This window comes from Protopterus annectens, chromosome 3.part0, assembly GCF_019279795.1.
Source record: "Protopterus annectens isolate FY-2018-M chromosome 3.part0, PAN1.0, whole genome shotgun sequence".
Classification (NCBI taxonomy): Eukaryota; Metazoa; Chordata; order Ceratodontiformes; family Protopteridae; genus Protopterus; species Protopterus annectens.
The window spans coordinates 1,803,699,074-1,803,716,285 of NC_056731.1; the positions used below are offsets into that span (position 1 = coordinate 1,803,699,074).

The 17,212-nt window shown below is 39.2% G+C and overlaps 1 protein-coding gene across 1 annotated transcript in view; it reads right to left on the minus strand.

The window, feature by feature from the left end:
* Nucleotides 1-17,212, minus strand: part of MYL3 (myosin light chain 3) — a 359,242-nt gene that overhangs the window by 107,855 nt on the left and 234,175 nt on the right. The window contains exon 3 of the mRNA XM_044065849.1: nt 12,539-12,688. Within this exon, the coding sequence (XP_043921784.1) occupies nt 12,539-12,688 (150 nt within the window). The remainder of the gene's footprint in view (nt 1-12,538; nt 12,689-17,212) is intronic.

A 17,212-nucleotide genomic window follows, 5' to 3' on the forward strand; every position in this document is an offset into this window, starting at 1 on the left:
GACATGGCTCAACAACACCATTTCTTACAGAATGCATTATTTCAGTCATACCTATTAATTTAATGGGAGAGCTTTACCTAACCACTACCTTCTTAGATACAGAATACCCTATTCATTCACATTAGTTGTTTAAAGATCTTTAGGACAGCCTGTTGTTTTCCTTGCATATACAAACCTTTTTTTTATTTGTGATTGGCCAGTGGCTATTTTGCTTGTTTTTTGATTTTCTTGCATGTGTAAACTGTCACATTTGCAGATGCTGTTCCTCTTGCAGCAAAGGTCAGCTGCACCCTGTATAGATACAGACACTCAAAATCTAACCTCTTCTGTTAAAGAAAAAAAAAAATCTGATATTTCCTGAATATGTATTTGCATGACAAGCACCTTGTTTGCTTGTTGTGAAGCGCTGTTCTGTAGAATACATTAACACTGCAGCTCTTAGACATACCCAGGCAAACCTGTTGCAACTCCTATATTACCCTGCTTTTGTGGTTTGCACACAGAAGAGCATTCCTTCAAAAGTCTTGTTTTAAACAGTGCAGTTTCACTGAAATAGAACTAAAGTAAACCTATTCTTGACACCTCTGGGACACTTCAACTTTATAATCCAGTGTAGCAATTGTCTCATGTTTACTGCCTATCACCTAATTCATAAACAGATACAGTGTGTGAAGGATGCACTTACAAAATTGTCACTGGAAGCAAGGCTCTCACATACAGCCACTATAATTACCAAATAGGTTGCCAGAAACACAAAACACCACATTCTATGCACCACTTACTCCAAACACTTAGACTCACATATGCTGAGGCTCTTAAAAGTAATCTATCCAAGCCTCAAAGGCTTCTTAAACACAGTTTTAGCAATAGGATTACTCAACAACCTCAAAAACATTGTACAAAAGCAAAGATACCAGGGCACATACAGCTTCATCTCATGGTTTCTCAACTAGTAAGCCCATAAGTTAAACCTACACACAAACAAGTGTTCTATTCATAGGAGACTCTACCATGAACCACACTCACTCACTAAGTTTAAACCTACACACAAACAAATGTTCTAGTCATAGGAGACTCTACCATGAACCACACTCACTCACTAAGTTGGGCAATGAGGAAGTCACAGTAAGCAGCCAGTCATGGACCAGAATGCACAACTTCTCAAATGCAGTCAGGTCATTTAATCACAAAGTACTAGTACAGTTCTGTCATTGTATGGGTGGGTGTAAATGACCTGAGATGTACCTCTCTGGATTATATGACCAGAGACATGATAGAGCTCTTGGATTATGTGTCCCAAGCTGGAATGTGTCTAACACTGAGCAGCATTCTTCCTCCTCCGAGGATGATACCACAATATGTCATCTGAAGGGAGTACAATATTTGTCAGCTTGGGGGATTTAGTTGACAGACTGTGTTACTTCACTAAAGATAGTCTGCATCTGTCTCTTTTAGGCTTTCAGATATTAGCTTAAACTTTGTTCAAACCCCCCCCCCCAGTTCCTTTTAGACCCTCCGATGTATAATGTCCTCACTTGCCATGTTGAATGATAAAGCTGTCTCCTTTGAAAAAAACCTGTAACCCCATCTAACCCTTGAACATCTAGGAAATATTCTAAAGCAAATTACAGAGTGATACCCTGGAAAAAATTCAAGCTTCCCCACACCACATAAACTTTGATACTTATGTGGAATTGTTCACAGAAACCCTACACCATCATGTAAACAGCTGTATTATAGGATCATAAAATCATAGGAAGTTACTAGGCTTTTGGCCCTGAGGCCCTTATAAGCCTAGCCAAGTGTTTAGCCCATGTATAGACAAATCAGCACCTGATGCCCCTGTCCGGCAGGGACACGGGTGGAATCCCAGGGATATATTTTCCATTTCCCATCCAGTTATCCAGGTTGTGCTTAAAAATGGGTAAATAAGTACTCTGCTTGATGTGGAGAGGGAGTCTATTCCACAGACGGGGAGCCTCTGGGACACAAATTTGTCCAACCAAGAAGTCCTATTGATGTCATAGACCAGGTTGAGGCTGCGTGTGTGGGTTACTCGAGTGTAGCTTGACTTGTGGATATGCAGCAGTCTCATCAATATGGGGTACGAGATTGCCTTGTATGCCAGACAGAGGTCACCTCTTAGGACTCTGTATGAAACAGACTAGAGGGATAGGGCTTTTAGCCTGTCTGTGTATGAAAGATTTTTGACGCCCTGGATTCTCCTGATGAGGAATCTCTCTGGTCTCTCCAGCTGCTGCATGTGCTTTGTTAGGTACATACCGAATGGGACATTGTACTTAATAATGGGCCTTATAAGGGAAGAATCCAGGGATGTTATGACTTCCTTGTTCCTGGATGAAATATTCTTACTTATGAGGTGAACCATGTAGAAAGCTTTCTGTACAATGGAAGCAACATGTTAGTCAAAAGTCAGGTTGCTATCAATCTAGGTGCCCAAATCCCTCACGACTGACTGCGTGCTTAGGACATTGTTATTAATATGATAATTTGTAGGGACATCACTTTCCCCAAAGGCGATGATGATGCATCTTTTTGTATTCAGCTTGAGGCCATGTTTCTGGCACCAGTCATTTGTTTGGGTGAAGCCCTCTTAGAGGTTGTCCATGTCACTAGGGGAATTGATGACAGCGCCCAGCTTGCAGTTGTCTGCAAACTTGGTCAGCCATAGCCCACTTATTTTGGCCTGCACCTCAAAAAAGTATATCCCAAATAATAGAGGCCCCATGACTGAACCCTGGGGTACGCCACTGGATACAGGTCTACTGCTTGAGTTGGCTTCCCCTATTTTACCAGGTGGGTTCTATCAATGAGCCAGTTAGCCACCCATCTGGTAACATATGGATTAATGCCTAGTTTATGTATTATGCCTGAGTGGTGAATAGTGTTGAAGGCTTTGGCCAGGTCAAGGTAGGCTGTGTGCACTGCCTTCCCCTTGTCCATGGCTTTGGTGACTGTCTCATAAAGGCCAATCAAATTTAACAAACATGATCTCCCCTTGACAAAGCCAAACTATGTGAGATTGAGTGTTTGAACGTTGCTAAAGTCCTTGTTAATAAGGTCAATGATAATCCATTCCATGGCCTTGCAGATGAGGCTAGTTAGTCTGATGGGTCTATAATTTCCCGGATTGGTGGACGCTCCACCTTAGTGTAAAGAGATGACAGTGGCTGTCCTCTACTCAGCTAGGACAAAGCCAGTACTCAAGCTTTGATTGAATAGGGTGCCTAATGGTGCTGCAAGTTCCTGCCTGAGTTCATGTAGGATGCAGCCTGGGATGTTATAAGATCCCATGGAGGATGTATATTTTGCCTTTGAGAGAGCAGAGATGACCTGTTTCCTAGATATAAGGGGAAGGGGGCAGGTACTGGGAATGTTCTGATTTACTGATGGAGGAGACAGAGGGATGACATTTTCACTGAATTTGTCAGTCAGCATGTTTGCTATATCTATGGCATTTGTATATGTGGTATTCTTGACCACCAGTTTTGAACAGATCTGGGTGCTACCTTTGAGATTACAGACATATGTGAAGAAGGCCTTATGATTGTCTCTAGATGTGGCCAATTTGGACTCAAATTTGCTTTGGAGGATTTCACTAGTGCTCTTATTTGCTTGTCTAGTCTAAGGCGAGACTGCTTCAAATTGGGCACCTGCTCCTTCTGGGACCTGAACAACGATTTTTTTTCTTTTGTTATAGAGTTTACTTATCACAGATGTCCACCAGACAGGTTTACTCTTCCTTGCGGAGGCTGATTTAGTCCTGTCAGGTATTCCTGATTCCATGCATCTATATAAATGCTCATATAGTGTTTGGTACAGTTTTGGATATTGGTGCCAGTTCCTAGAGAGGGAGAGAGGGCTGTGAAGCTATTTATACCATCCCTCAGGAGGCTTTAATCAGCTTTGGAGAAGTTTCTTTGTTTGACCCTAGCTAGAGGGGTCGGGGGAGATGGTGACTTTGAACATGACCGCTTTATGGTCAGATCTTACAAGGGAGGATGATACTGAAGGGATGCTGCAGTGGTTACTCATGCTGGCTAATACCAAGTACAAGATATTATCACCTCTAGCTGTACCCACCTAGAGTAAGTACAGGACTAATTCAAAGCACAAGCCACCCTGATGGAATTACAATATCAACAAGTTGTATAACAAAAGGAAATAAACTGAGGCCAAAACTAGGAAGTGCAATGCCCAGCAAGGCAAAAAGCATTCATCAAACTAAATAAGCAACTCATGAGCCTTACAAGACCACCACAGCCAAATGTGAGGTAAAGATAGCCTCACACACAAAGGACAAACACAGGGCCTTATTCATCTATATCTGCAACTTCAAAGGTAATACATAACTGTGTGCTGAATGAAATGTAAATAGTACCACCTGTATGGAGACTGAGAATATGGCAAACATAGTGACTGATAAATTTAGCTCCAATTTTATCTCTCTTCCCATACCCTACATCTTAAGAGATATAGGTTCATAGGTTCATAGGTTGGTACTGAGCTATCTGCCTGAAGGCATATATTAGCCCAGCCATGTTGTGCAGTATTCACCGCCCCTTTAGTAGTTCCCTAGACCCTTGTACTAGCAGCTAGTACCATTGGCCCCTATCTGGTAGTGCTGTTGGTGTGATCCACGGTGTGAACTTTCTGTTACCCATCCACTCATCAAGGTTCCACTTGAAGAGTGATAGTGAGGGGCTCTGTCTTATGTAGATCGGGACCCTGCTCCATAGTAAGGGAAGTCTCTGTGAAGGGAATCTATCCCTCCAGCATGTTCTATTCATTGTTGTGTTGAGGTTTATATCCCTAGAGCATGTAGCTCGAGTAGATTTGCTTTTGCTAAGATGGAGCATGTTCAACAATTCTGGGTTGGACATGGCTCTGTACGTTAGACAGAGATCGCCTCTGAGAAAGCGGTATGCAACAGAGAACAGTCTTAGCTTTTTCAGTCATGCTGCATAGGGCAACTGTTTGAGGCCAGTAATTCTCTTGGTTAGGTACCTCTGTGGTCTCTCCAGCTGCTGGAGATGTCTAGCCAGGTACATTCCAATTGGTGCATTGTACTCAATAATGGGTCTGATGAGGGAAGACTAGAGGGGCACCATTACATTCTTAGATCTTGATGCGAACCCTTTCATGATCAGATGGGTCACATAGAAGGATTTTTGAACCACTTTGGCAACATGGTTATCAAAGGAAAGCGGGCTATCTGCTTGGGTCCCTAGATCCCTTATTTCTTCTTCAGATTTCAGGGGATTACCTCCTATGTTGTAGTTTGCGGGTACTCTGTTTTTTCCAAAGGGGATTACTATGCATTTTTTACATTTAGCTTGAGACCATGGCTTTGACACCATGCATCAGTCTCATTTAGGCCCTTCTGGAGGATCTCCATGTCGGCCGGAGACTCTATTATAGCACCCAGTTTGCAGTTGTCTGCAAACTTAGTCAGCCACAGCCCTTCCGTGCTTGCCTGTACTTCTGAGAAGTATATGCCAAACAGGAGGAGCCCCAGGACAGAGCCCTGAGGCACACCACTCATTACTGGTCTGGATTCGGACATATATCCCGCTACTCTTACATTATGGCATCTGTCTGAGAGCCACTTTGCGATCCATCTTGTGACATAAGGGTTTATGCCCAGGCTGGTGAGCTTATCAATAATACCCGAATGGGGAATGGTGTCAAATGCTTTAGCAAGGTCAAGGTAAGCCGTGTGTACCTCCTTTCCCTTATCTATAGCCTGAGTAACTGTCTCAAAGAAATCCACCAGGTTCAGGAGGCATGATCTGCCCTTGACGAAGCTGAACTGTGTGGGGTCTAGCGACTGGAGGTTCCCAATCTCTCCATTTATGAGTTCCATAATGATTCGCTCCATAGCCTTACAGATCAGACTGGTCAGACTTATTGGTCAGTAGTTCCCAGGGTCAGCTGTGGCCCCACCCTTGTGTAGCGGGACCACAGTTGCCATGCGCCATTCTCTGGGCACATATCCTGTGGAGAGGTTGAGTCTGAACAGGGTATTAAGATGCGGGGTTAATTCCTTTTGGAGCTCGCGTATGACACAGCCTGGGACACCATCTGGTTCCATGGAGGCAATGTTTTTAGCTTTAGATAGAGCCTTGTTAACCAACGTATCAGTAATAAGTGGACTTACACAATCCCCTGGAATGGTAATAGGCCCTGTAGGTGGTGAGGGGGGTGGGGGAATTTGCACTGAACCTGTCAGCCAAGATGTTGGCAATGTCAGAAGGGTCAGTGTATTTTGTTCCATTTTGTACTAGCTCAGAACAGACCTGAGCATTGCCATTTAGGTTTTTGACATAGCCATAGAAGGCCTTATGGTTATCCTTGGCATCCTTGGCAACTTTCTTTTCAAAATTAGCTTTAGTTGACTTGATGAGGGCCCTCAATTTCTTACTAATGCTGATCAGGGATGATTTTTCTACTTGAGATTTGGCCTTTTTTTGTATAAGTCTCCTCCTTTTATTGTAAAGTTTGCTTATGACCGGGGTCCACCAGACTGGTTTCTTCTTGCCTGAGGAAGGAGTCTTGGTTTTATTTGGGATAGCATGGTCCATGCAATCCTGAAGATGCATATAGAGTGCCTTGGTGTAGGATTCTGCATCCTGGATATCATTATCCTTCTGCAAGGGAATAGTGAAGCTTTCCACTTCGGATGCAAGTAGTTTAAAGTTTGCTTTGGAAAGGTTTTTGACTATGTTTTTTTTGACTGGGGGATGTGGAGGGGTGAGGATGTCCAGGGTTATCAGTTTGTGGTCGGATCTGACCAAGGAGGGAGTGATAACGGGTGTGGTACAGTGGGCGCCCATATTTGTGAAGATTAAATCCAATATGTTGTCCCCTGTAGTGGGGGAACATACTAGTTGTTCAAGGGCATTTGAATTTATAAATTCTATGAATCGTTGAGCATAGGAGTTGGAACATTGGTAGTTCGCCCAGTCTATACCAGGGTAGTTGAAATCACCCAAGATTATGGTGTTGGGTAGGACCTTTATATTTTCCAATGTCTCAAGGAATGCAGCATGAGCATCTTGAGACATGGTGGGTGATCTATAACCGGCTACAACTTGAAATGTGGTTTCGCCTGGTGATAGTTGCGCATGGATGATCTCTGGGGCATCATGCTGCGCTACTATCCTGGAGATATGGGTATCCTTGATGAATATGGATACACCTCCGCCCTTTGTACTGTGATCCATTAACTGAGGCCGGAAGGTATGATATGAATTGTAACCTGGCAGTGCTGGGGTGCTCTCTTGAGCATTGAACCAGGTTTCCGTCACTGCACAAACACTGATTTTCTCCATGCTGAGGAGAGCCTCGAGTGTGTGCATTTTGAGGTTGAGACTTCTGGCATTGAGTAGCATTACCCTTAGTTTTTGGTTACCTGTGCTGGTTACAGTGGTTGGTTTGTCCTTTGAGCCTTGCCTAAAAAAGGCACTATGGGGACGGCAAGAGCCTTGGCCAGTATTCGAAAACCTAGGTGTGACAGGTGCAACCCATCTCAGGCAAAACAGCTAGGCTTGTCTATCATGTCATCCGAGGCAGACAGACACTGGATCCCCTTAGAATGACACCAGAAGCTTAGCCAATTGTTGAAATTGATCATTTTGTCTTTGTATTGTGGTATCATTCTAGGTGAAGGTAGTATGCTACTCAAGGTCAGGGTCATACCAGCTTTGGCTACATGATCAGAGAGCTCCTCAATGTCTCTTTTCATGTAGTCCAGGGAGGTATGTCTTAGATCATTCACACCAACATGTACAATGACAACGTCATACTTGTACTTGTTCTGGAGTGACCTAAGTGCTTGTGTTATGTGGCGGATCCGAGCACCCGACAGGCAACTGACAGTAACTTTCTCCTTGTTCAGCCTGGTGAGTGGAACATCCGTGTGCCTTATTATAGAGTCTCCTATTACTAGCGTGTTAGGTATGGCGTTTTGCCTTAAGGGCTGTTGTGAGGCACACTGCTGAGGTGAATTATGTGTTTTCTGGCTTGTGTTTGGGGGTGCAGGCTGCTTGCTTGTCTGCTTTGGAGGGCACTGTTTCTTTTTCAGATTGGTATCCAGTGCCTCCGAATATGTTTTTGTGTATTTATGCGTATGTTTTGCCAGTGCTTGTTTTGTAGATTCATGTGTGACAGGTGGTGTGATGCACGTGTGTCCCTTATCCTCTTGACTGTCTGTTACAGTAATGGGTTGAGAGCGCTTAGCCTCCAGTCTGGCTGTGTATTTGCATCTCTCACAATTGTTTGTGTCTAGAGGTAAGAGGAGAGGGTTGTCTGTATATATGAGGCAGTTGTGACATTGCCTCAGGATGCCCAATTCCACCAGATGAACCGGAGAGTACACCTGAAGCTGACCTCTGGACATGCTTTGAAGAGTAAATTGACTAATTACTGTTTTACATTGGATAAGGAAGTTAATACAATGAATAAATCTCACTTTAAACATCAAAACATCGTTCCCCGTGTTACAATTTGGTAATAGATAATATATATAAACTAAAGAACAGTCCTAAAAATCCAACTATGGGACTTACTTTTTAGCCATTTTTTCTGCTAACTGTAATACTTGAACTTGATATACCTTGCCACATGCACAAAATGCGGCTTAATCATATATATTTATGCATATATTATATATATATATATATACATATAATGCATATATATATATATATTATATTATACATGCATACAGATTTTTGATTGTCAGAAATTTATAATTTTATACATTTTAAATATATATATTTATATTATTATTGTTTGTTGTTATTTTAGTTTATTAGTTTATTTATTTTGTTATTTTTATTATTGTTATCATATTATAGCAGTATGTAGTGAGTATTTGCTATATAAGAGTTCTGTTCATACTGCTATATTTTTTGAAGTACATATATGTTGTGTTATGCTTTGTTTCTTACAGATATATTTATGGTTGTGTAAATAAATATTTATGTTTGTTTTTTGGTTATTAAGTTTTTTTTTTATGTTTTAGTTTAACATTTTAACATAAACAACATTTTATATATACATGCATATTTTTTAATAATTTTACATATACAATCTTTTGTTTACAAGTTTTTATTTTTGAGCAAGTTTTTATTAATGAAATAATATTAATGAAATAGCTATTTCTATTGTTATTATTTTATATATTTGAAGTACAGTTATGCACGTCAGTTTATTGTCATTATTTATGTTTTATATTTATTTATGTATTTTATTTTGATATTTAATTTTTAAGACATTATTATTTTATTTTTTTTTACTTATAGCTGGTACTTGGAATCTCTCATTCATTGATAGTTGTCATTAATACATATACAAAATTTTAAAATTACAATTACTAAAATTACAAAAAATATATTTGTGGAATTTTCATTAATTATTTCATATATTAAGTATAAAGTATATTATTTAGGCGCAATTTATTAATTTTATTTTTTTTTTTTTTTTTTTTTAGATTTTTTAGTTTTTGGCTCAGGCCAGCGGATGTATATAAGTGTTGTAGCTTGTTGATATCTGATGAAATTGATGACCACGGATCCACCACAAAGCCAATGCTGTGTGTTTCAAAAAAAATTTTTTTTTTTTTTGTTGCCAGCCAGAGCCTTTTATCGGACACCAGTGATTTATTAAGAACTTTTCTACCTGCATCCCTTGTGGTTGGTATCTCACTATATTATATATAAGAGTAAATTGAACTTAAGTCCTGTGGACGATCGAGGGTCTTATGCTATATTATAATAGTGTTGTCTAGGAAATTTGGAGAATAATAGTGCTGACTAGGAGATTAGGACAAGTGCTGATTTCTGTTTTGCAAGTGCTGCAATAAGAGCAGCTGATCTGAAGCACTTGATTTGAGGCTTGCCTAGTTCCAAGGGAAAATTTACAGTGCAGACTTTGTGGGGCTGGGAATAGTATACCCCAACTAACTGGCACTGCCCGACGCTGCTCTGTGCGCAAGACCGCGCAAAAAGAGAGTTGCAGGGTTTTTCCTCTAGATAAGTGAGGAAAGTGAGTACAAGAGCTGTTTTTCTCTAAGCAAGTGAGAAAAGTAAGTGCACAATCTGTTTTCCTCTAGGTAATGAGGAAGATAGAGTGCTATAGTAATTAGTAGCTTATTTAGTGCTTACAAGTTCTGAACAAGTGCTGAGCATAAACAAGCAAATTTAAGTGCTAAAACTAAGAATCTGTATCTGCACTAGATGAGTTACAGGACAGAAACAAGTGCAAATACAGGCTTTCAAATCAGAAAGTTGAGAGAGATGGAAGAGATTGCCCAAACGGCCAATAACTACAAATTCTGGGCCAGAACCACTACTTATGTGGTAGACAGGTTACCTAGTGCTTACCACTCCCACTGATAAGCTAGAAGGCTTCCCTCCAACACAGAAAGGCTTGGGGGACTCAGAAGCTTACAAACAGTCCTGGATACAGCACATCTGTATCTGAAACACTAGTTACAGGAAAGGTAGGGAACAGGCTTACAGTTTTTTTTTTACAGAAAAGTAGCAAAAACAGTAGTAATAAACAATTCACATGCAGTGCAAGCTAGCACACTTGAGTATCCAGCAATATTAGACCAAACACAGTTTAAAAATGCAATTAAATTAAAAAGGACTAAAAGCAAGTGCAGAAAGAGTTTATTAGGTAGAATGTGGTAAAGAGATGGGACGGGGGAGTGTCCCAGATCAAATCTACAGTGGGCGGGCAACTGCAAAAGCCACCAAATTTAAACTACAAACCAAAAGTAGGGAGGGTGGGTGCTTAACCACAACTCTCCCAGCTATCGCTAGTGAACAAGTCCCAATTGTGATCTCCAAGGCATAGAATACTGCATCTGTGAACTCTGATAATATCACAGGATGCCTCCTGAATTGTATGAAACATGAGCTATCAAGCTCTTTAAAATCACTGTTCAACTTTAGCCTTCTGGCTATCTTCATGCCTGGAAAATGCGGGATTGCAACAATTATCCCTCTGTATAAGGGTAAGCCATCTACTGACCTGGGCAACTATAGACCCATAAGTTTGACTAGTCTCATACGTAAAGCCATGGAAAGAAATATTATAGATATTATAAATGAAGGCAAAGAAAACCTTCAAACAATTGATCCAGCACAGTTTGGTTTTGTCAAAGGCAGATTGTGCTTACTCATTCTGGTGGACTTTTTTGAGAAAGTTATGAAAGCTGCAGATGAGGGTAAAGCAGTACAGAGAGTCTATCATACCATATCCAAAGCTTTCAACATTATTCCCCATTCAAGCATTGTACACAAACTCACAAAACTAAAAATAAACACTGTTGTCAACCATTGAATAGTAAACTAGTGCACAGATAGGACACAAGAAGCCAGGATAGGGAACTCTACCTCCATAAAAATGTCAGTCACTAGTGGAGTCCCTCAGGTCTTGGTGATGGGGGTCAATCCTGTTTTTCAATTTTGGTATCAACTTTTCAGATGCCTAACATCAAAGACCTCTAGGTGGCTTAGTCAGCAGACAACTGCAAGTTCATCCCTACACCTGAATACCATAATAATAATTACCTTGCCCCCATCAATTCACTAACACCAAACCCTACCTTCTCCAAGTCATATACATCAACATTGTCATATTTTCTCCTATCCTTTATCCACTGACCTCTTCTTTAATCTGCCCAATGTATACATGTCTCCTTGCTTTAGGTGGAAGACACCTAAGGCAACTTCTCTATCACTGTCAGACATCATACTCAAGTCTACTACAAGTTTGTAGCCATGCATGATTTCCTAGTTTATAATCACAATAGTTAATATAGTGCTGGGTTGAATGTTGAGATTTTCCAGTAAGTTTAAGTATGTGTTATCATAGAAAGGGGCCTATGGCTTTCAAGCATTCTAGTAACTGTACTGCTAACTTCCTGTAGAATGGATCACCATCCTGGATTGATGCATGGTGCTCATCAGAAAGGATGGAAGGAAACAACATCATTGCATCAAATGATGCAGGTTGCCAAGCTGAGAAGGATGATAATAAAAAATAAAAACAGGGCAGAAGTCCTTGACAAGAGACAGATAGGATTCAACCAGATGACTCTGACAAAGTATGCAAAGCTATCTTAGCAGAAATAACTTTGCTTTATATTAATTTTGATGGTTATTTGTGAATGAAATTGTAAATGAAGGCACCCAGAGTAGGGTGATACAATTCTCAGCTTCTTTTTTTTTCTTTATGCCATGCCTGTAAGTAACATAATCTAATAAACTTATGGCATTCATTCTATGAGTACACATTATATTTGGGTATGTTTCAGCCTGATGAAAAAAAAAAAAAAAACTAATGCCCAGTAAGTAAGGTTTTATACAACATGTGAAGTCTAAATGGCATATTTTTTTATTTAGGCTCTTCATTGGCTGGACTAAAAAGTATACTCAGTCCTTCAAGAAATATTAGAAACTAAAGAACTCAAAGAAGTATACCACAAAAATGATTTTCTTACCTTCAGGTTTTGGTCTACCAAGGACTTTTAGGACCTCAGCATTGGTTGGATTCTGCCCCAGTGCACGCATTACATCACCACACTGGCCGTAAGTTATTTTCTTCTCACCTGTTGGAGTCCTGTCAAAGAGTGCAAAAGCCTCCTTAAACTCTGAAATAAAAAGCCACATAAAATAAGGAAACCCAAAACATGATTTGCCAAACATTTCATTATTTACTACAACATTCATTATAGAGTGTTACACTTGATTGTGGCACCTGTTTCCTACATCATTGCCTTGAATCAGACCTGTCTCCATCTCAGACTTATAAAGTGCTCTAGAATATCACTTTGCAAGCAAAAAACACTGAACAAGTGTAATCATATAGACCTAGGGTTCTGCTTTTCACACTTTGCAGAGTGTGAGAAAAGCTTGTCTTCAACCAGTTAAAGCCCACATGAAAGATTATGGATTCACTTTGTAAAACTGCACTTTTGGCAAAGTCTATTGCACAAGTGTAAACACTAGTGTCATTTACAAATGATTGCTAAACACACAAATGAAAGTCAGGTTACATGTGTTTTTTACTGACTTGCAAAGGTCTTTGGTTCTCTGTCACATCAGAGTAGCTTTGCATATATGGCTTGTCCAAACTTGCGACCGTTTTAAGGACCACTGTATTTCAATGTTTCCAGTGACTGGTTTCTATCACATTTTCATCCAATGAGGATGATACTCAGTCATTGTGTTCCTTCCCTTTTTTTTCCGCTTTAATATCTGTATTCCACTTTATCTAACCATCATCTAACCATCATCAATACAATGATAATCTGGTCATTTGGCACCGACACTCACATATTTTAATTAAAAGAAACAGTTTCCTAACATTTATCAAGTGTTCCCAGCTAAGTTAATTAATATGGCTTAAATATGAGTTTCAAGGAAAAACACATTATGCTCTTTGTTACCCCTAAATAAGTGTTGAACTGATCACTCCCAAAAAGAGTATATTCTGAAGGTATTTAAGAATTCATACACCTGGGAGATGAAGCAGAAACCTTGGATGCTCTCTCAAGTCATGTGTAAAGTGTATTGAGTTGGAACTTGGATCAATCAAATATTCGAGGAAACATTTTCCCAAAATATGGCAAGTATACGTAGCTGAACTCCGAAATCTGGCTTAATTGTAAGTTTCAAGAAAGCTCAAATTATACCTGCTAGTGATGATAAAATGTTAAAACTGGAGTAATAATCATTCCCTAAAGAAGATCTACTGAGACTATAAGATAAATTTCATTCCTTGGAGGCAGAATGGATACCTCTATAACTTCCTCAAGTCATATACGCAGTGTCCTGAATAAAGTTCGGGTGCTGCTTGTCACATGTTATTCAGTATCCAGATTCTGAACCTCTTAACAGAAGACAGTCTTCAAAATGTAGTGCTCAGACCTGCTTTGGAATGCATACATACATACAAATATTTCAAGCAAGGGCATTAATGCCCTTCTAGCCTGATAATATACCAAAACAGTTGTTCCCATAATAAGTGCCCAGACTGTTCTTAAAATATTTAAACTAGTGCTAATGTAATTTTAGTAATCTTATTCCCTGCATCAGCTGCTCTCTGAGACACGTCATTCCTGTAGAATCTTCTGCATAGGTTGTCTGATGATTCTCTATGATTATTTGATAACACCAAACTTTCCCAGAGGTAGTTGTCTCTAAATGTCCTATATACCTGAATAAAGTCTCCTCTGAAATATCTGTTTCAGACACTCTACAGGTTCAGATATTTTAGTCTTTCATAATAACTTAAATGTTTACATCCAAGCATGCCTGTGGTATATTTCTGCCGTACTCTTTCCAGTTTACTCATGCTTATTCTTATTCCATACTCATGTTTTCATCGAATGTAGTTAATAGATAATGACTTCATCATTTCTGATTTCCTAGTATTTATAAATCATTTTATACAACCTATAGTTTTTATAACTATGACTAACCACTTGGTTGATATGAATAGAAAGTCGGATCTACCCGTATAACCAGGTCCTTAAATGAATCCACAGTTTCAATCACTATGTGCTGTATTAAATATTCACCTTTCAATTTATGTCTTACAAATCTCATATGCTTAGTTTTTGATGTATTTATCAGCATATTATTCTCTTGTGCCCAAATGGTCAATTTAATCAGGTTCTTTTGCAGACATGCCCTATCTCAACACATGTAATCAGTTTACCCAATTTCAAATCATCTGCATACAGACTTTGGAACACCTCAGGTGAAAAATGCAGACCTGAAAGGTACAATCTAAACAATTATGGTCTAGGACAGAGCCCTGTTTAACACCCTGACTGTAAACAAGAATTTAACATATCCAGTTGCTATATTGTATGTGCCATGTCCTGTTTTCAAGCCTAGCAGCTAGTTGTTATAATTTATTGATCAGTGTTTTGTTTTTAAGCCTATCAAATGCTGAAGTTAAATCTACATAAATTATATTACAGTACAAATTTGCATTTATTGCTGTTATTATATTGTTATAGAACATCATGTTACACATGGTAATAAATCTATTTTCAACTTATGCATGCTGATATGTGGTTTCAAGTCCCAGCCTTTCCATTTCTGACAATAACTCATACAATATTACCTTCATCATTAGATTTTCCACAATGTGAAAGTAAGGACTCTGGGTTTGTTCTACTCCCCTTTCCATTAAAGGCAAGTTTAATAAGTGCATGCCTTCAATCTTGAGGAATCTCCCCATATTTCATAGGTTCATAGGTTCATACTAGGCTATCTGCCCTAGGGCATTTATAAGCCTAGCCAAAGTGTGTTTGGCTTTCACCACCCATTTTAAATTAATTTTGCTATGCCCTTTTTCAAGGTTAGTATACTGTGCCTCTGTCTAACAGTGACACAGAAGTGATACCCGGGGTAAACCTACGATCTCCCATCCACTCATCAAGATTCCTCTTGAAGAGAGTCAATGAGGGACTCTGCCTAACCTGGACTGGGATTTTATTCCAGAGTGAAGGGAGCCTCTGGGTTATGAATCTGTCCCTCCAGCATGTCCTATTTATTTCAGTGCTGAGGTTCAAGTCTCTCGAGTGTGTAGCTCGATGGGATTTGGATTTTTTGAGGTGCAGCATGTCCCTTAATTCCAGGTTGGACATGGCTTTATACATCAGGCACAGATCGCCTCTGAGCAGGTGGTATGCCACTGAGTAGAGCTGGAGTTTCTTTAACCGGGCAGCATATAGCATCTGTTTGAGCCCTTTGATCCTCTTGGTGAGGTACTTTTGGGGTCTTTCCAGTTGCTGCAGGTGTCTGGTAAGGTACATCCCAAAAAGGGCATTGTACTCGATTATGGACCTGATGAGGGATGAATAAAGAGGCATGATAACCTCCCCTGATCTAGATGTGAATCCCAAAATAATAAATATAATGGAACTGTAAATTCTTGCTGAAGTGTTCTCAAGTCTTTATTACTAATTATGTCCTCATCCAGTGCTTTGCTTAGATCTAGTTTGCAAGGCTGTTTTTCAGTATATAATCTGATTTTAGTAGTTGAGGATACTTGAATGTTACTAGGACAACATATCAGCCACCCCCTTTGTGGATCCAAATTGTTTTGCATAAGATTTTGTAATATATCGATAATCTGTTGTGTCTGAAAATTCATTTTAAAATGTACACAGTTTATCAATTTGTATGTATTTATACTTTCCACGTCTTATGTATCTATAAAATGGTGTCCTATTATGCTCAACATCTTTATATGAATTTTCTTCAAATGTTTCTTAACTTTGTCTCCCGCTTTGCTTAATTAGTTTGTCCAGCTTTTTTATTCAGTTTAAAAAGTTGTAGTTCAATCTTTTTTCCATTTCGTATATTTTTTTGTCTCTCACCTTAATCGAGTATGTTGTCCTTAAGGAATATATTTTCTCCTGACAATGAGTGCCAAGATCCTGATGTTAAACATTTTTTTTTATTTTTCACGCTCAAATAATTTTTGATTAGTTTCACATAGTGACTGTTTCACTTCCATATAGTCTGTAATTAATCTTCTGTGCATTGGTTTAGATTTTATTTTGTCAGAATTATCTAGCAACAAATTAAACTTTAAAACCCCATGATCACTGCATACTGATGTGGATAAAACTTGACATAAAGTAACAGTGATTTCTTTAGGCACACAATGTCTACCACGTTCTATTCCCTGGTAGTTTTTTTTACAAACTGAAGCAACTGTTGCTTCTGAACATACTGTATGTTGTAAATAATTTCCTTACTAATGTTGAATCAATATTATTCCAATCTGTTTCTGGTAAATGTAAGCCCCCAGCCACTATTATTCTTCCCTCCAGTGTTTCATGCAAGAACTATATGCATTCCTCTAGGTCATCAGCACTTGACTTTGGTGGTCTATACACTCCAACAACTGTCATATGTTCCAGGGTTGTCTTTATTGTCAAAGTTACACTGACTATAATATTAGTGTCTGTTGATAACACCAATCTATAATATTGGTGTTATCATTAAATATGTAATAATCACAGGTCTCATAACTATCTTTAAACCCTATCATAACACCTCCACCTGATTTTTTGTTAGCATGTCTGCTACAGTTAAAATATTTTACCCTGACAGAACTGGTTTGGAGTCATTATTTTGTAACCATGTCT